This window comes from Thunnus albacares, chromosome 17, assembly GCF_914725855.1.
Source record: "Thunnus albacares chromosome 17, fThuAlb1.1, whole genome shotgun sequence".
NCBI classification, from domain to species: Eukaryota; Metazoa; Chordata; class Actinopteri; order Scombriformes; family Scombridae; genus Thunnus; species Thunnus albacares.
The window spans coordinates 14920761-14941577 of record NC_058122.1 but is presented as its reverse complement, the minus strand read 5'-3'; the positions used below and the strand labels follow the sequence as shown (position 1 = coordinate 14941577).

Below are 20817 nucleotides of genomic sequence, written 5' to 3'. Positions count from 1 at the left end.
TGGTAAGATGAAGCATTACAGAATTTGAAGATTTAGAAGTCAGTGTAATACAGTTTGCTAAGTTACAACCTCAACATGTGGCCTTACACTGCCTGTGGCTCCTTGAACTTGCCCATTCGCTGGATATGATACATAAGGTCTCCTCCATTTATATACTCCATCACAAAGTACAGCCGATCCTATAAGAGAGAGTTAGTATAAGAGAGTTTTGTCCAAAGAGCAGTACAGTATGTGCAAATGACAATAAGAGCACTGCATTACATTGAATCTTTAGAAAAATAAAAAGCATATAAATAAAATGCATATATAATATTCAATAGTCTACCACTGTATATCTTAAAATGCCTAAAATGATCTATTCTTTCAGCGCGGTGGCTGTGTCAGTTCATATATTCCTAACATAAGTCAGGAAGCTTTGATCAGTAAATGTAGTCTTTATTTAAGACTCCTTGAGTCACCCTGTCTACGCACAGAATTGACGTCATACTGGCGACTTCGTATTCAACGGTGGTCTCAGTCAAGTATCAATTTTCCCTGCAGGGGCGCCGGCAAAAGAGTGCGAATAAATGCAAGCAGCAAATACAGATGTAATGGTAGACATGCTGGTTTCAAATGCCTGGGGTTGAATAGACGCCTGATGAAAGAATGATGCAGGGGGCACAATGACACCCTTTAAATAAAGTATTGTGATTTTTCTTTCACTTTAGTGGTGAGAGGCAAATCATTAGAAAATGAAGAACGGGAAAGAAAAGGGATTTCCTCACTGATGCACCTCATTACAGATGATGTCCTTAGATCTGACGAGTACAGACTTCTGGCTATATCTGCACAATTTCTTGCAGAATGTATAAAACTCCTGGAAATAACTAGAAGTAAAAATAAGTTAACAACAATAATGAAAAGGAAAACGCATATAGGGACCAAAATTTACAAGATTATAAACAGTTTAAAGAACACTGTCAACATCTCATTGGAGGAGATCTGGGAGAAAGATCTAGATCTAGAACAGAACATAGATCCTGATACATGGACATCAATCTGACAGAAAACACATCAAATATTAAACTCAGCATGAAACAAAACACTAAATTTTAAGTTTATCAACAGCACATATACTCCGAGAAAACTCAAAGTTATGAAATTGTATAACAATGAAATGTGTTGGCACCGTAATAAGGAGAAAGGCCTATTTTTTCACATGATATGGAAATACCCCAAAACTGCAAGAATCTTGGAAGAACGTTGCATTTATTCTATCAACAATTAAGTTTGAATGCAATTTGAATTATATGGATAATAAAAGTTCAAGAAAAAGATTGTGTCCGTTGGATTTATGAGTGCAAAAAGAGTTATAGTCACTAGGAAGTCACTGGAAGATTATTAATAATACAAATGAGAAATCATGGCTACAAACTATTGAAACATTACTAAGTTTAGAACAAATGTCTAATTCCATTTATACCCCTTCTTACAAAACTTGGGAGCACTACCTACCCTGATTAAAAGAACATAAGCACCACTACTGATCTGTTTCTATTATCCTGATAGAAGCCCTGAAGCAGGTTACTATTGTCTTAATAATAACTGAAGTAGAGATTGACACCTCAACAACGCAATCTTCAATGCAACACGTACACGTGTATTAGATTTGAATGCATGTATAGGTGTATACAAATATATTAGTATATTTATATATGTAGTGTATGTGTAAACATATACATGCGTATGCACAAGTATGTATGGGCAGGTGTATGCATGTATACAGTACATGTGTTTGGGTATATATGTATGGATATGAGTATATATGGTAGATGCATGTTGTCTATGTATAACCATGAGTCACTACTATATGAGAAGTGCGGTGTGTCTGTAACCTCAGATCGGTGTTTATTCCAGGACATGGCAGTGAACTTACCTCATTTTTGTTTTAAATCTTTTTTTTCTGTTCTTGACCTAATATATGCAAAGTTTGTTTTTGTAAAGCAACTTTTCCCTAAGCCTGAAATTTTAAAATAATGCCATTTTTCTTTTTTTGCATGTGTTTATGGAAGTATGGCGGAAGTTTTTACGCACCACAGTCTGGAAGCAGGAGTGCAGCTGTGTGAGGAAAGGCGGTTTGTCTCTCTGGGCCAAAACTCTCTTCTCCACCATCGTACATTCAACATCATCATCCTGGATTACGACATCTTTCTTTAGGATCTTGATGGCATACAGCTCCTCTGTTGACTTCATCTCTGCCAACATTACCTACAGACACCACAGGTCAAAGGTCACAATGTATCAAAGAGATTCTGAATATTAAATGTTGATGTGAAACCACATTCAGGCATTCAGGGACGTCCTTTTATAGGATGTTACTTCTGTGGTCGTGGCTCTCACCTTGCCAAAGCTGCCTTTCCCCAGCAGGGCCAGGAAGTTAAAGTCGCTGAGTCGGACCCGGTCCATGTTACCTGAAGGCAGGCTGAACCGCCGGTGGTCTGATGGCGTGATCACTTTCTTACCGTGGCCCAGCTTGGCTTTCTGTGGCGTACAACACACATGTACACACAAACAGCATTACACACAGAGTTTACTCCAGATTATAAAATGTCTACAAAGATGATGCTGTACAGTATGTGCACAGTTTTTAGATCAGCCTTTACAAATACTGTGTTTCAGTAGAGAGGATTTCTTAATAATTCAAACATGAATAAAACCTCAGATACTATATCAGGGTATTTACACGATTTTGTTTTGTGCCTCTACTGTCTGGGTGTATTGTTACCAACATATGCATAAGTAAAGCTTCACATGAACTTCCTCCTTCTGCAGGACTTTGTCAAGAAGGAGGATTAAATCACTTGTTGCCTCATGTTTTCACACAAATTAAACAGCTATTAGTATTTGCTTTCCAAGTTTTTTGGTAAATTGGATTTTATGTAATAAAAACTCACAAATGTAACAACTGATAATGTAAAAGCTACTAGATGATGGGTTGAAAATGCAAAACATGTCAATGAAATCCATAGATACTACAAAGTCAATTTACATCAAGAGGTGATTGTTACTTCATCAATTAAAGAATTGCCAAGAGTCTAATTTATTAAGAATTTATGCAAATTAACACGTAGTATGAACCAACTAAACCAACTTAACACCATTTTTTGTTTTTTCTTATAATTTGTACCAAATTGCACCACCCTCTCTGTAAAATGTACTTAAAATTAACTGTTAAATACCTCAAAACTACAATATTAAGTAAAGTTATCTTCTGGATCACACTGCTTTTCAGGCTATTTTGGTAAACTGGCCATCACATTCTGACACATTTTGATAAGTTCTCTAATTGGTTAACAGTTATTACATGATCTTTCACTTCAAGGTGCCATAACAGACACACTAACATCCCTCACTGTCACCGAAAACTGGTTAGCTGCATATTCACCCGAGTCCTAGTCAAAGCAAATTTCTATGAGAAAACACAGTGATCTATTTTTTGCCACTGACATGTCAGTTAGTTTCTTTTTTATATTCAAATATCCACACAGATATTCAGCACGATTTCTCTACTGGTGCATTTTGGGAAATTGCGAGGTGGGCAGTCAGTGGGGGGTTGCCAGCATTGCAAGGTTCCCTGTTGTTATAATGACTGGCCTGCCAAGTGTCTTTGAACAAAAAGGGCAATTAGGACCCTGCTAGCTCCCATCACAGCCGTTGTCTGTTTCCGTCAGATAGTGCAGAGAAAACAGGCAACTGGTGGGGCATCAAGAGCTGTTGCCAGGCCAACCGTTTCTCTACTCTTGACTCAATGTGGCATTACACTCAACATAATAACTGTCACATATTTATTTGACTCCGGTTAAGCAGCCCTACATGTACACCTGGTTAGTTCAATCAAGAGCAGACTTATGTAAACACTGACTGTGTCATTTGTAGTAAGAGAGAAAAGGAGGCGTTCACATGGTTCTCAATTGGGTCCATAAACCCAGAGTACTGCTGACTTCTTTTGGTATGCTGCCAAGTTAAGTGATTAATTGCTGTTAATTAATTTCACCTGACAGCAGGTGTAATTATGTCTCAGTAGAGAATGAAAACTAGCCACAAGAATTGAGTAACACAACAAGATGGCAAAGTGACGAGAGAAAATTCTGGTGCCTTAACCTTTTAACAACACTTTTATTTTATTTTAGCATTAGTAAACAGATTTGCATGTTGTCATCTCAGTCATGGGGATACAAATATGAAATAATACATGTCAGTAATTAATAGGTTATTGTGGCTAGTGAAGGCCATGGTTAATGGCATAAACCAGTGGTCCCAAAATAAATCTGAGAGTTCCCAAGTAAAGTAAATAGGTCCTTTTCACAGATGACATTTTGACATGTCACAGTAGCAAAAGCACAGGTGTAAATGATAAAATGAATGACGGCTAAATTCCATTTAGCTGCTTAGCTGCTGTTTCAGGGTCCTGCTATTGTGCATGCTGGCTCACTGTTACACTGAATAGAGCAGAGCCATCGTTAATCTTATTAGTAACACTCAGTAGGTGATTTGTTCATTTTTAACAGGGGCAGGATTATTATATAGCCTAATTCTTGATATTATAATAGCAATTATACTTTTGATTTAACAGAACTGCTATTAGGCTAAATACATATTTTGTGTAGGCCTATTCTTCTACTGGATGTGGACATTAAGCGTTTTAATAATGCTTATTTTTCAAAACACACCGTAATTTTTTAGTTTACCTCAAACTATGTAACTGTAGCAGCTGAGCGTGGTGCAGTCAGTGCAGGTTAATTTCCTCAGTCACATTACCTGATCCACTCCCAGGTTACACCAAACATTTACAGTAAAACCTATATTTGTAGTCATGTCTCCCCTAAAACATGTTATTACAGAGGTGGCTTGGTCTGGGGTGTATTTTCAGCGGCACAGACGCTACTGAATGATCATAGAAATATTATAGGAACACTACAGGCAGCAGTGCGTCTATGATTCTCTCTCTCTTCTGTGACTACATGTTGCTGCTTTGATCATGAAGGTGACATTACTCTGTAGAGTATATAGCCTACAATATAGTATAGACTTGAGTATTTATAGTTTATAGTTTAGAGAGTATAGATCCAAGACAAAACTGACAGAAGGGCAGGACAGAAAGAAAAGGTGCAATTACAAATCCATCTGCTACTTCAGCACCACAGACAGCTCCATGGATTTATCAATACACAGCACAGTTAGGCTACTGATATTTCAGAGCCATGGTCGGGGTAATAGATTCTAACTTGCACAAATCTCAATCAGATAAAGGATCAATGAGTCAGGCAGACTAGACTAACATATTGAACTAAACAACCCCTCTGCCCCTGCACTCTCTCTGCTACTAGGGGATGGAGAGGGGGGATGGCAAGTTAACAAGGGGGGTGCATTTTGGTCATTTTGCTAACAAGGGGGATGGTTTTCCCCCTCATCCCCTCTCAAATTGCCTACTGGTATCACCTGTGCTTTTCTTACTACAGTATTACAAGTCAAAATGTCTGCAGTGAAAAAGCCTCATTGAAGGGATAAGAAAGAAAATGTTTTATTTCAAAATTATGTTTACTTTTTTCCAGGCTTTTCTCAATCTTTGTTTTTCTTTGTCTTTTTGTTTTTACAGCTAATAATTCATGCCCACATTACTTCATATTAAGGGATGTGTTGACATCCATTTGTGGGTAACTACTTTGTGAAAGTGAACACACACATGTCTGATATGTATTACAGAACATTAATTTACAGCTCAGTTGTACATTATATATATATTCATGTCATTACATAAATGCTGTTTCTTTATCATTGTGGTGATATTTTGTTGGCATACAATGTTTTAATAATGTGTAGATCCTGTGTGATCCTTTGTTGCCTGTCTCTGAGGATGTTGTTCATCTACAAAACATCTAGTTGACATTGTGGGTGTATGTGATGTGCTATTGTGTGTAGCTTTGTATTTTGCATAATGTGTTTCTGTGTGTTTTTTGCTTTGCACTGTTTGTTGTTGTGCTGTTGTATGTTTTGATTGTGGGGGACTGCAGATGAAAATTAGCTTTGAGCTAACTCTGGTGCAGTGCATCATTTATGTTAAAAACTGTACACTGTCCCGATAAATAAATACAACAGCTCTACATCTATCCTTACCTTGGAGAGACACCTCGTGGCAATTTTCAAAATGCATTTACATATTTTTTTACATTTCTAACATTGGACCAACTGCTTTTATAAAACTGAGACAACTTCACATCATACAAACAGTTCACAATACCACATCTACCTGTTTCAAAAGAAACAGAGGTTGGAGTGTTTTTTTGTCTAGAGTGGCCACACAAAGTTGTATTGGAACACACACAGCACAGCCACACACCAGCCTTATAATAAATATAACACTGCCACTGTGTGGAGAGATTTGGCATGCACACCAAGCACACTCAAGACCTTGCGTGTTCATTCACTCATACAGTTATTGTGCATTATTAGTGAGTGTCCATCCATGCTTCATGCCCTAACAGCCTTCTATAGTCCACACCAATGGCAGACTAGTAGAGGGCGGGCTGTGGACCACACTGTCAGTCAATGAGGAGCAGGTGTGAAGCTCTCTTGGCCAATGACAGCACACCGATAGAGGTCCACTCATAGGGATTCACAAATTTACTAACAATAATGCTGTCTAATGTTTGTGTACAAGATAGGGAGTACATATGTTAAAGCTGATATATGCAGCACTTTTATTACATTTTATATTCATAATAAGACTGAAACCTTGACTGTAAAGAGAGGAAACCATGATTGTTAGTTGCCTTTATGTTTTTAATTCGAATGATTCTTCTAATGATTTTGAGGCTTCAGTTTAAAAGAGGATGTTGCAGTTGTGTCTGCTTGTTCTTAAAGAACACCAACTGCTTTCCTGTTTGTGCCTTAAAGCAATCTAACAGATTCAAATGCTGCAAATGTCAGAATTTACTTTACTACTTTTACTGACCTTTGCAGCATATGCTGCAGGTGCTGCATAGTGTATAATTTGTTGTGTTCCTTGATGATAAAAGCATATGTAGTCCCTGTACTTGTGTGTGTGATTAAGATGTGATTAAAAAAGAATGAGACAGAGTGAAACGGTTAACATATACATTTGTGAGAGGAGTTAGAGAAAGAAAAGTACATTCATGTAGTGTGTGTATAACAGTCAGTAAATTGGGCTGGTTCAGCCATATGATGTTGAGAGCCTTTGTTAGTAAATCAGATTAATTTGTGGAAGCCCAGCAGAGATCCACAAACAATCCTGGTAAGTAAATAAAGTAAGTGCAAGTGCAAGCTGGGAGTGAGAGAAACAGAGACGGAGCAGGCAGAAGAACTACCTTGAGATAGTGGATATTTAACTGGCAGGCCTAGAGGAGAGAAGAAACTCACTTATTAGTGTGGTAAAAGGTTAGTTGATTTATGCATGTGTGTCTTGCTGGAAGAAAAAGTGACAAAATACACATGTGGACAGAGACTTGACAAATCATTAACTTGATCTGTATTAATCATCTACATACAAACAATCAAAGGCATGACTGGGAAACATGAATAAATCCTGTTCTGTCACATCTGGCTGCATCTCTGCATCTCGCTCTAGTTTCCACGGCAACTGCACAGTTGTGTGAAGACGCTAGCCTCGGAGGAAAGTCAAGGTCAGCGTTGTATGGAGAGAAGCTGGAAATTAAAAACAATAAGACTTGGTGTCTTGAGGGCTGCTGTACACTCAGTATTAAAACACCTGCATGCACATAGGACTTTAATAAACCTCTTCCATCTCCTTTTCTTTACTTGATTTCATACTTGTATGCACTTGTTTACATTGCACTGCTCAATATAACAGCCACCTTCTGCCTGCATTTTAATAATGTGGAAGTTTTATTTAAAGTGTAGATGTTGTAATGTGTCACAGGGACACATTAGGTCCCTATCTGTGATCTGTAGTAAACCAGCCAACCACTAGAGAGCGAGAGTTAGTCGCAATTAATGTTTCCTTAGAAATTGATTAAAAAGGACCATACCAGTGTTTTTGTATGCTTATGTCATTTACTACAAATCCAGCCAACCATTTTCAATGAAAAAAAAAAGGTCTGTTTTTGTTTTCATTCATTTTCTCACACACAAATCAGCTTGAAGTGGCTTAGAATTTTCTGGGGAGGAAATTTATCACAATAAACATCATGTTTGCCTTTATTCTAGTCAAAGTTACATTATTTTTTGCACATTTTTCAAATCAATATGCACTTACAACTATGTTCCCTATCACTTTCCCTGTGATATTCAATTCCTTGTGATTTCCTCTGCACTTTGACATGAAATGAATGAGCGGCTGACAGGAAGGCAGAAAAGTAATACATCTCAGACATTACAGCCTGCTTCAGAAATCAGATATAAGGTATAAATCATTTTTAGTAAGGTGAAAAAACCCTGCAAAAACACTGGTATTCTCCGAGAGGCATGAATGGGGGAGAGAACTAGAATAATACTGAGGGACAAATAGCACAAACTGCTCCGATAATGTATTAGAAAGCTGGATATTGGAACTTCTAAAACAGTAGATAATGGTTCTTGGTGTTTGTATGGTTTCATAGAAATCTACTTTCAATTAGATAACAAAAACATCTATAGTCATATTGTAATCTTTGGTCTACCTACAGGTAAACTCTCACTGCCATAGTAGCAACTGCAGAAACAAACACTGGAAACAAGTCCAATGAGGTCAAAGAAGAGCCTAAAGTTGTTCTTTTGAGAGCAACAAAACCCCTCACGGGCTTCATTTAGACATGATTTCTCCTTCTGTATGACTTCTCAGATGTGTTTGCTACAGTAAGTCAATCCCCACTGTAAACAAAACCAGAAATACAGCAACTCTGGATGAATGAAAAAGACAATTGTAATTGATTATTTAAGCAATAACCTTCAATACTCACCTTCATTAAGACTTCCAAATAACTGCTTTTACTAGGTTAGGATTGGATAGGATTAGGACTTTCTTTTATTTTTTAAATTTTTTGCCATTGCATAATTATTCAATGTTCATACTATAGCTGTTTCGATTGACAGAGGTGAGTATTAGAGGTTTTTATCTGCAGCTGTACTCCTGACGTAGGACTCTTGGACACTTGCTTCCTTTGTTGTTTGTTGTCTCTGTATTATTTGTGCTGTCCATGTTATGCTTTTTGCTCACTTGCACACGTGTGTACTGCAAGTGAAATTTTCCTCTAACAGCATGAGCATTCTCTCTACTGCCAGGAGAAAGTGATCTCCTCTCCCTCTCTGGCACACAGGGTGAAAAGCACAAGTGGAAACAGGGTGCGGTTACCATGGTGACAAGAGGAGAGGCACATATTTTTGTTAAAAGTGACTCTGTGAATGTGTGTGTGTGTGTGTGTGTGTGTGTGTGTGTGTGTGTTTATGCACAACAGACATGTTGTGACAAACAAAACTGACTTATGCTTTCACTGAATGTTACAAACTGATAACCTATCTCAACCTGCCTCCCCGTCCTCACCTCAAACTTTTGTCGGAGCTCCAGGTCGACATCGTCCTCCTCGGGGATGGGCACGTTGTAGTACTCCCCCTCCTCCTGGTTCAGCAACTTATACCTGAGAGAGAAAAACAAAAGAAAATCTGTTTGTAATTTACTTTCTGTAACATTTTCATTTATCAAGCTCTTTACCAATTTACTATTAATCCATCATCCATGTGTCTGCCCCTCTGTCCACCCACACAGCTGTAAATCTCTGCATCCATCACCACTTCAGTCATAGTAGTGTTTGCAGGTCTGCTCTCTGTCAGCAGTGCCAATTTGACTCTACTTCCTCTCTAATGTACACATCCTCTCGCCTCTTGTCTAATGACCTTGAATGTACAGTACAATACGCAGGCACACACACACACACACACACACACATATGCAGACACACTGTTTCCGAGAAGCTGGTCCAAACGTCTTTACACACAGGTATTTCCAGAAGCGTCTCATTGTACTCACAGTGGCAGTCGATCAGACTCGGTTTAGGCTAGGCAGCGGCAGGTATGCTAACATGGCCGTGGAAAAGTGACTTTGATCTATCTATGAATGTATGTTTATCAGTGTGACACAAAGCAGGAAGACAAAGACATAGAGAGGGAAATGGCGCCAACCAAAGCTGTTTGTCACAGTGGACGGAGACGGCTTAAGCCAGCAGTCTTTATGTCTGTTTTACACACACTGGGCTGCTGTTTTGCAGTGACGGTAATAGAAGCAATGATGGTGGCCAGAATAGTTTCAAGTTAACAAACTGATGCACTACTGTATATGAGAGATTATATAGTTAAAAAAACTGAAGCAGTGCAACTATTTAACATATTTATTTCATGCCATTCACTATAAAATAAATTTGTTTTGCCAGTGTTTTTTTTTTTTAAATACTTGTGATTACTGCTGCATTTATGATAGTGACTCTACTATACACAATGCATCAAAGACCTTTGATGTAATGTTAGGATACTGTTTAAATGTCCACTGTCTGAATTGTTGCAGTGAATAGAATTGCAGGTAAATGGGACTCAGAGATGACTGACCAGCCACAAGTGGGAGCTTTGATCAGCTCGGACACTCCGAACGACATGGAGCCCATGAAGTCGTTCCGGGTGGTTCGGTCCCAGTCCCACACCTCAATGGAGAGACGGCGGTCCTTGTCGGCGGCTTTCAGCTTACTGAGTGCACACACATAACACACACAGAGGAGAAGTAACGGTATCTGACGACACAGACTGCAAGAATCAAATGCTGTCCAAAGATCTGTTTTGTTCTATTTGATTGTTGAGAACTTTGGACAGTTGAAAATCGCTAAGAAAAAAGCCAGAAATGATCATTCTTCTATTAATTAAACATATACAACATTACACATGGACTTGGGGACTCACAAGGTGAAGGACTCGTTCCAGCAGGGGTTGAGAGATGAACGGATGGTCCTGGTCTTCTGTTTAGTCTCATTCTTTGGGTCTGGGATAAGCTTAAGTTTGACATACGGGTCTGATAAACCATTCGGATCCATGGGGATCAGGTTTCTGGCTTCACCCACTAGAAGACGGAAAGGAGACAGGGAGACATTGTAAACATATGTGTGTGTTTGGGCCCTGAGCTAAATTTAGAGACTTCATGACTCCACACTGACTCAGGCATTAAAAAAGCAGAGATGGAGCGATGAATAGATGGATGGAAGAGGGGATGATTGTTTTGTTGTTGTTGAGTCACAGAAAGCAACCTCAAGGCCGGACAACAAACAGAAATGAACTGAACTGCAGTCTCTAACAAAGTTAAATTTGTGTTATATATGTGGACTCCTATAAAGTGGATTACTGGTCTCAAGTTCATTTTGAGTCTTGGCAACAAACTGGCATGAAATGAAACCAAAGCATGCCTAAGAAAAATAGTACTAACTACAAGATATGCTTCAAATGGTCAGCAGTACGACCGGGTATCAAACCTCAGATTCTTTCTGATACTGTAATCAGATATTTATTGATTTAAATAACAATTTTGGAAATTATATTAAATTATAACTTCTCCTATGAAGACATATTTTACATTCTTACAACTGTGTTTTACTAGATTGTCATTCATTATCTGTTTATACACCAGCATCCATTTATGGTTGAACACAAGAGGAGTTATAGCTGTTGAAAAGTACAATAATAAACATTTGTTACAATTATTATTTATTAAACAAATATGTGATAACAATTACATTATAATGTGTTACAACCCATTTATTAAACGTTTGTATACTGCTTATAAACAGAGGGAACTTAAAGTAAAGTGTTACACATTTAACATTTGAGAAGTTTTGAATCTTTTTTGTTTAATTAGAAAAATGGTTTAGAAAAACATTTTCTAAAAGTAAGGCATCAAAAAAGTATTGTTTTGGTATCGGTATCAGTGACAGTATAGAAAAATGTGAAACAACACCCATTAAGCAGTAGGCCTTATTTAAATATATGCAATTTATGATGTTTTTGTAAAACATACAAAACTGTTGCATAATTCTTTATGTAAGACGTTGACAGAAGGGAACACAGACTGTACGATAACCGAAATCAGTACAGACGGACGGTTGGCTAATGGCTCATCAAATCAGGCACCACATACGCTGATGACAGGTGCTGCGAAGCAAAGCATACTGTCAAAATTCACTTGAAGTTGACAGTGTGAAACAGCACCAACAGGATAACAACACCGATGGGTGTTAGGGCATGTGCACATGTAAAATCATGGAAAACAAGAAAAAGAGAGAAATAGGGCTTAATCAATTAGCCAAAAATAACCCCCAGTAATGTAAAACAAGTAAATAAGACAGGTGATGATAAAATGACACCTTCCTCAGTGGAGTGAGTGAATAAAACTGCCATAGTGTATTCTCTTACTGTCAGTTGTGCACATGATTAGGGCAATAGGTGAGCAGATAAAATAAGGGAGGTGTGACGTTTCCCTGTGTGATAACTGACAAATGGAGGGGGAAAAAAAAAGAGTGAGCTGTTACATAGCAACAGGAGTAGGGGGGACGGGGTGGCGTTAGCAAGCCACCTTCACCATGGCGACAACATCTACAGTAAATGGCCAATGGGCCGACTCCAACACTGCCCCACTTAGCGACATCCTCTGAACACACAAACAAATGTCAGGACAGTCTCAATCCATCGATTAATGAAGAAAGACAATAAAGAAATGAATAGTGTTTGTCACCGTAAGCAAGAAAGACAGAATATCATGAGATAGATTGCAAGACAATAGCCCTGTTTGACAGTAGATGACAGTAAAGTGTGTGACATAAAACAGAACAATAACAGACCGCAACAGACGGAGAGAGTAGAAACAGGATCACACTGATCCTCTAAAACTGTTTTTATCAGCTCCAACCTCCCCACTCTGCATATTTCAATGTAATCAGCCACAGCGCAGGAGGAAAAGCTGTAAAACTGAATGTTTCAGAGTCAGTGTGAACTTTCACACAAGGACACCCTCATCGCTGAGATTCTTCATTAAAACAGCGGTAATGTATTTTCACTGTGAGGCATAAATATTCCAGGGTTGAATACAAAGCAAGTCCTGAAGAGTCACTGCAGCTCATTTAGCTCCGTCTATGCAGGGTTTGATCAGATTTACTTTGACATTTACTTGCTCTTTGTCACTGGTGTGACGATAAGATTTGTGCTTTTAAAAGGATTATGAATTATGAAAAAATCTTGAATCAGAAACTTTGCCAAAGCCATATTAAGGCTTTGTGTTCACTGCAATGGTTTATCTATTTTTAGGTCTGTGGGAGTTACTTTAACAGCTACAGTACAAACAATAACAAATATCTTCTTCTCAGGGGAAGAAGTAAGCTCTAAATCTTTATCTTTCTTCACTGCGTGCAGAGAGAAGAGATGGAAAACAATATTAATACAAGATGTTGCTTAAAAGTGAAAAAAGTGCTTGTGTGATGAAATTATGACACAAAAGACAGAATAATCCTTTAAAAATTAGTAAGGAGGAATGAAATAATATCACATGATTTATTACAGATAGAGAATGAATTAAGAAATCTGAAGGACAACAAGGTGAGTCTTTGAATATCGGAGGAATGTTAGAATTGTTGTTATCAGCATCACATTTTTTTAATGCTCTTTCAGTTTCATGCAGTAGAGGGCAGCGTAGGTCTCTCATTCAGAGTTGTGTATATGACAGAAGCCAGAGTCAGAAGCTTCTACCTTGTTCATGAATGTGTTGGTTCAACCTCATCCAATACAGTTCACTCCTTATCCAATACGAATTCTTAGCTACAGTAATCCCACCTCCCTGTCTTTTACACACACACACACACACACACATACAGAAACACACACATAATGAACTATGAGAAGCAGAAAGGAAAATCTCAGCATCCCACGTTCTCATCTAAATCCTCCCCTCTGCTGGCTGCGGCAGCGTTACAGGCATCAGTCACTTCCATGGCAACGCTGGCGCCAAACGACACCAAAGCACCTTCAACAAGCCTGTAAACACGCTAATTAGGCAAAAACACACGCAGACAAACACGTGTAGAAACAGACGAGGATAGACTCTACATGTACTGTACGCCAGAGAAGCGTGCAAGTTACACATGCGCACATGTATTCGTGCACATGTGTAGTCTCTCTCTCTCTCACACACACACACACACACACACAATGAAACATCATCATCAGCAGTGATCAAGGACCATCTCTGCTGTCTGTTGTTGCTTAGATACAACAAGAGCTGCTTGCCTTCTGTATCCTCCCCTCTCCTCGCTGCTTATGAGGTAGTTACCAATAAGATTAGAGTGTGTGTGTCTGTGTGTGTGTGTGTGTGTGCGCGCCTTCCTGCTTGTGCATGTTTTGTCTTCATCACTTGTTTAGGGGAAAACAAGACATTATACTGACAGAAAAAGCAGTCACATATTACGCATCTGTTAACTCTTGATAAAAAAACTTCTTAAATTTGACTTCTACGCAGATTTTTCACACATGCATCATCATCACGGAAGCAAAACTATCACCGTGCAACTCATCATCATCTGCAACTCTCGCGCACTGGCTGACTCTGAAATGTCCTGATTTTACAAAAAGTACCAACAAAACACAAGAAGAAAGTGCTATGGCAATTAGCTGACACTTTTAGAGCCCAGGTCCTCTAGAATGACAGTGAATGACAAAGTTCAACGTCTTCCTTTTTCAAAATGGTTGTTTATTGTCTAATATCTCTGACATGTTCTCTAAAGTGCAAAGTATAATTACCTGCACTTATTTCCACTAGAAAATTAAGGCAATTTATGTTTTAAACAGTTTCTCTCCAGCAGCAAGTCTGAACTAAAACCTGCAGATATTCATTGTTGACTGTTAACCACTTCCTATGATATCTTTATGATATTCTTTGGAAGCATAAACAGACAACGCAGATGAAACACACACACACACACACACACAAGATGCTGACATTATCTTTCTAATCTGTATCTGAATCGTATATCTGTTTCATAAAAATATCCATCCATCCTCTTTACCACTTATCCTCTAGAGGTTCGCAGGGGAGCTGGAGCCAATCTCAGCTGACAATGGGTGAGAAGCAGGGTACACCTGGACAATTCGCCAGTCAATCATAAGGCTAACATATAGTATAGAGACAGAAACACATTCACACTCACATTCACACCTACAGGCAATTTAGAGTCTCCAATTAACTAACCTGCATGTTTTTGGTCTGTGGGAGGAAGATGGAGTACCCGGAGAGAACCCACGCAGACATGGGGAGAACATGCAAACTCCACACATGAAAATATGCCAAAGCTAAAAATTACATATCATTCAGATCCCAGGGAGGGTGCATGCGGGGCCGCGGCAGACCGACAGTGTAATCTCCCCTGAAAAGGCTTTGAAATTCAAATCTGTTGTTGCATAACAATGCCATGTACAACCAATGAATGCCTGATAATCTGTGGGGAAAGCTGCAAGGCCAAACAGGAGCTGGATGGATCTCTGCCGTGCGGCGTCAGGGATCTGAACTCAGATGTCACACACTCAGTGGAAGGAGCGGGAGGAGAAGCACATTTAACTTAAAGGCTTCTACTTCTTGTTGTGGACGTTACAAGGAAGTGGGAAACTCAACAAAGGCTGGGTTTTAGCTGAGACATGAGTGGTGCTTTGGCATTTTTTTTAAAAATTCCACCCACACACCCCTAAAATAAAAAATTCATTGAGACTTACAGGAGAATTATATCAGTTAAGTCAACAGCCAAAAGCAACACAATATACAGCAAACAAAATCAAACTCTACAGCTGAGATACTGAGTTAATAAATACTTTCAAACTTATATCGTCAATCATTCAGTCTATACCACATTTTAGTGCGTTAGAATTGTTTATGTGCTGCTTATTAATGCTACATGGGGTGTTAAAATATAGTGTTACTGATGTGATGAAAATATATATCAGATAAGAGACACACATACAGATGATACATAAATGTCATCCTCATATTTGTTAAAAGTCTCTCAGAATATCAGATAATAAAGCTTTATCTATATATTATTTTAGGCCCGATGGTGCTATGAGTTGTGTCAGTGGAGGAAAAAAATGTATTCCTCTTCCTCAACTGTGCTTTAAACCTGAGGCGAGCATGTCAGCAATAGGAAATCTCACCCTGAGTAAACCGCTGTGTGCTCACTTTGGCCTCATCCTCAGATGCCCTATATGTGTGTGTGTGTGTGTGTGTGTGTGATTAGGCAGGTCATGGGGGGACTTTGCATGTTTGCCTTTTCTTAAAACCCCAGAATAAACGTCTGCTCATGCCCGCAGGTTATTTATGTCACTTTTGCTAGAAGAGACGACGATCAGGGAAAGGAGTGAGAGAAGGGTAAAGGGGGTAATCATTGGGGAGAAAAAAAAAGAAAGAAAGGATGAAGTAGAGGTAGAGAAAGAGCAAAAGAGACAGAGGATGTAGAGGGAATTTGGGAGGTGAAGAAGAGACATTAGAGCCAGAAGGGAGAGGACACTCAGCTGAGCAACGGTCTCAGCTGGTTGAAAAAGAGAGGATGAGAGAAAAAGGACAGATGCTGATGTCTTATTGAGGAAGAAAGGGGAGGGAGAAAACAGGACATGAGTGAATGTACGGGAGCTCAGCAGGTATGGGGGGAAAATAGATGAAGAGACGGGGGAAGACATGCTGCGGTCTCAAAGGAACAGGTAGAAGAAGATAACAGGAAATGTCAATATCGGATGAAGGGATGGAGAGGAGAGAGAGAGAGAGAGAGAGAGAGGGAAAAGGGTGGGAGAAGAGGAGAGGATGGTGGTTACAGAGGGAGCCTGGGAGTTGTGTCTGTTTTCTTGGCTGGAAAGATTTAATCAAGTTCACATTGGTGCGGTGAACCACAAAGGCCCGCCACTTGGCTGAGGGAGCCAGAGGGGAGATAGAGAACAAGCTCGGGCTTCACTGTTCAGACCACTGCCATTAAAGAGAGGAAAAAAAAAAATCAAAAACGCAAACAAAACACTGCAGAACATACACTTCATCTGCTGTCTCTCCCTCCTGTATTGTTCTCAGTATTGATCTTTATCTTCTTTTCTCTTTCTTTCTCAGTCAGCAGCAACAAGCCCCTGCTTTATCACAGCTGGTCCATCACTTTCATTTTTTTTTTCTGTCCTTTTCACTTCATCTGGATCCTTGGAATTTAATGAACTGTCCTTCTTTACATTTCAAATATTTATTTTTTACATTAATAATGAAGTGATAGAAAGAAATAATTTATAGGATAGCCAACTTTCTGTCCTTTATGAAGCTGCACGGTTTTATATTAACAATGGCTCAAAAATATGTGTGTAATGTGAAAGACGCTGCTTGTATTGACAAACCCACAAATAATTATCCTCCTACTCTGCAGTTCTTACCCTCAGCTCCACATAGTGTTTTAGCATCTTTCAGCTAATTCTTTTGGCTTCACAGCCCGCAGCTTTACTGTTTTCATTCACCGTCACTACTCTGATCTAATTGTTTTCGGTCTGAACACGCAGCTGTTTTAGCAAAATAGCTCTGAAGAAACACTAAAAACCTACTTTACGTTTATGCGCCCAGCACCAATGAATAGACAGACAAAGTTAGCGACTAGCTGGTGAACATAGTGGAGCATTTAGCAGCTAAAGAGCCAGATATTTCCCTCAGCAGTTGGTGGAGACCAAAGCAGTTAATTTGTCAGGTGCAACTCCAAATTAATGCTAATGTTGATTCTTGTGTGCCAGACGTGTAAATAAGCATTTTGTTTGTTAGCATGTTAGCCATATCAACTTAAAAGTTGATAATATATCAAAGTAGTGTTGTCAAAAAAAAAAAAAATCACTGAACCCAATTAATTATTGTGTAAGTAAGCAATACATGAAGATTAGTGCTAAACAATAAGTTGATTAGTCTATTAACAGATTATAATTAAGAATTTTGAAAACTGATTAATTGTTCATGTCGTTTATCAAGCAGAAAAGGCAAAATAATTTGCTTTTTTTCTCTCTTTTGCAAAAATAATTGTTGATTGAATATCTTTTGATCTGCTTGTCAGACAAAACAGGCAATTTGATGACGTCAAATGGAAAATTGTTGTGAGTGTTTTTCACAGTTTTTTGACATTTTCATTTAAATGATAAATCGCATGAAAAAGAATCAACAGGTTATTTTATAATAAAAATAATCACTGGTCACAGCTCCAATTATGACAGATAGAACCACCATATAATGAAGGAAAGAGACACAGAAGTCTTAAGTTTGTATTTTAATCAGTCACCACATATGCCAAGAGCAGGTGCTGCAGAGCACACAGTCGAATGTTCCTTGAAGTTGACACAGTGTGAAGCGGCACCAACGCTTTCGTAAACACTGGAACACGGGTGGGTGTTTTGGTGTGTGTACGCAGAAAATCAAGGACAACACAAGGGGGGAGAGAGAGAAAGAGGGAGAGAAAGCACATCAATTTAACATGGTAACAGCCGTCTCGCCCACTCCCTCCATGAATGTGATCCAGTTGAGTTTCACCGGTGTCCATTTAGCCTAATCTGAAAAGACTGAGGTAACCATGTCAACAAGACCACCGCTGTCACCACTGTTAACACTCTGCCTCATTTTGCTCATTCTTGCTGAGGGTGGTCATCACATCACACGCGCAGTCAAACTCACAGACAGAAACAAGCAAACAAGGACATAGAACAGAGCATGTAACTGTCAGTTTTGTGCAATAGATCACATCTTGTTCAGGAGACAAACAGACAAAATAACTGGATGTTGTGTACAGCAGATGGCAAGTTAATAAAGTGAAAAGCAGAGCGAACACTGATGTAAGACTACTGTGAATACAGCATTCTCTCCTTCCCTATTTCTTTTCATCTGGAAGACTATAAACAAACACATTTTTATGAAAGCAATATTACACAGGTCAACTTTATCCCTTCTGTACTATAGCTGGAGGTTATTCCTGTTCGATCCCCGCTGAGTTAGAAACACTTTATTGGCCTCAGCATTCATATTCTCTAACCAGCACGGCCTCGCCATGTTGCTGTGTGAGTGTGCATGTGTGTGTGTAAGAGGAGGAGAGGTTGTGGAAGTGACCCAGCAGTCATTTCTCTCCCTGCCAAAGGGTTTTAACACTGTACAGTTCCCCACTCCAGGTGCTGCTCTTGACTGACAGGATAATTTGGAGGTGTTGAAAATACGCACACGTGCGACACACAGGTTACAGAGGCAGCCACAACTCAATTTTTATGCTGACATGGACAGTGCTACATACAGAGGGTTCTCTGTGTGAGTTTCAAGTGTGTGGTACTGTGAATTATTATTATCCGTGTGAAGTGAAAAAATCCCATCCCCGACCATACGCCGCTAAAAAAAAAACCACACACTTACTCCAAATATCCAAACTAAAAACATTGGCAACAGAATTCAAACCTGCACTGAAAGAGAAAAGTCCCCTCTCTGTCTAGAGAAATAACTGGCTCAGTATAAATAAACACATTTTTCTGAATACTTCATTAATTAAGATACTCAAAGATGCCCAAAGTTCCAAATATGAATAAACCCAGAGATGTCTTTCAATGGCTTGAAAATGAATCATTCATTCACTCCCATCAGGGAACCACTTGCTCTTGTCAATCTTAGACTTCAGCAGCCTCGAGTGCAACATGCAGCCACAATGACTGAGACTAGGACCAACCTGTGACGTGTAGTCTGTCCCCGCTGACCTCGATCTTGAGGAAGAGGCGACCCCGGCGCTCTGTGTGGTCCATCCCACACAGGCTTGGCACATTGACCACACACTGCTTGTGCACGTTCATGTCGCAGGCTGGAAGGAGACAGAAAGCAGAGGGGAACATACAGAGTGTTGAGGAAACTGTAAAGGAAACTGTGGTTTAACACGCACACTGAGGCTAAGACACACAGACAAATAGAGAGGAGAAAGAACTTCTAGAGTCACACTGACAACAATACATTTGACAGTAATATAAAAAGCATTTTGTTATGTGCACACGTGAGGAGAGAGAGACTGCTGACCAGATGCGTTTTGCACATGGAGTCCTGCATGTTATATACAGTAGGCATCAAGGGAATATCTCTGTAGTGCTGCCTGGCTGTTCAATTATCCTGTGTGGCAGAAGCCTTTGACAACACCTCTCCACATTAAGATATGCTTTGGAGCATATTTCAACCAACAAATAATAGATAAAAATTACTTACTGCAACTTTAACAAAAACAGAATGTATGAAAAACAAAGAAAAAACTATTTGATGACACCAAACACAGAGGACGGGGAGTTGTGGCTTTGTACTCACTAAACTTAACCTTCAACTTGAATATCCAATGAACTGCTGAATTTGCCCTGAGCATTCATCTACATATTTGGCCCTGACTCTTTTAGAAGCTGTCAGCTGGACCTCTCACAATGTATTGAAGTAAAATCCTGTTCAGTGTTGAATGCAATAGTTTAATTTTAACAAAACTAATTAAGTCTATAAGTCTTTAAGGCTCGCTGATGTTTTCCTGTCTGCAAACAGATGCACGCTAGGCTGCAGACTCAATGTGGCAAATGATTTGTTTTAGACACGATGCAGTACAGAAATGTCTGTTTTAGATGGGTAAGAGCTGCAATCAAAGTAGCCACCGCTTGTCTCCAATGTGCTGTGTACACTAAAACATCAATAAGTAATTACCACATTAACTTAGTGATGGTATAATCACTGTATGCAGATGAGACAGCCATCACTTTCACATGGACATT

At 39.1% G+C, this 20817-nt stretch overlaps 1 protein-coding gene across 1 annotated transcript in view; it reads right to left on the bottom strand.

Moving 5' to 3' along the window:
* prkcab (protein kinase C, alpha, b) overlaps nt 1–20817 on the bottom strand; it is a 101413-nt gene that overhangs the window by 12949 nt on the left and 67647 nt on the right. Inside the window, exons 5-11 of the mRNA XM_044331747.1 lie at nt 19755–19883; nt 10936–11092; nt 10591–10725; nt 9536–9629; nt 2380–2520; nt 2074–2247; nt 88–179 (exon numbers count right to left, since the gene is read on the bottom strand). Of these exons, the coding sequence (XP_044187682.1) occupies nt 88–179; nt 2074–2247; nt 2380–2520; nt 9536–9629; nt 10591–10725; nt 10936–11092; nt 19755–19883 (922 nt within the window). The remainder of the gene's footprint in view (nt 1–87; nt 180–2073; nt 2248–2379; nt 2521–9535; nt 9630–10590; nt 10726–10935; nt 11093–19754; nt 19884–20817) is intronic.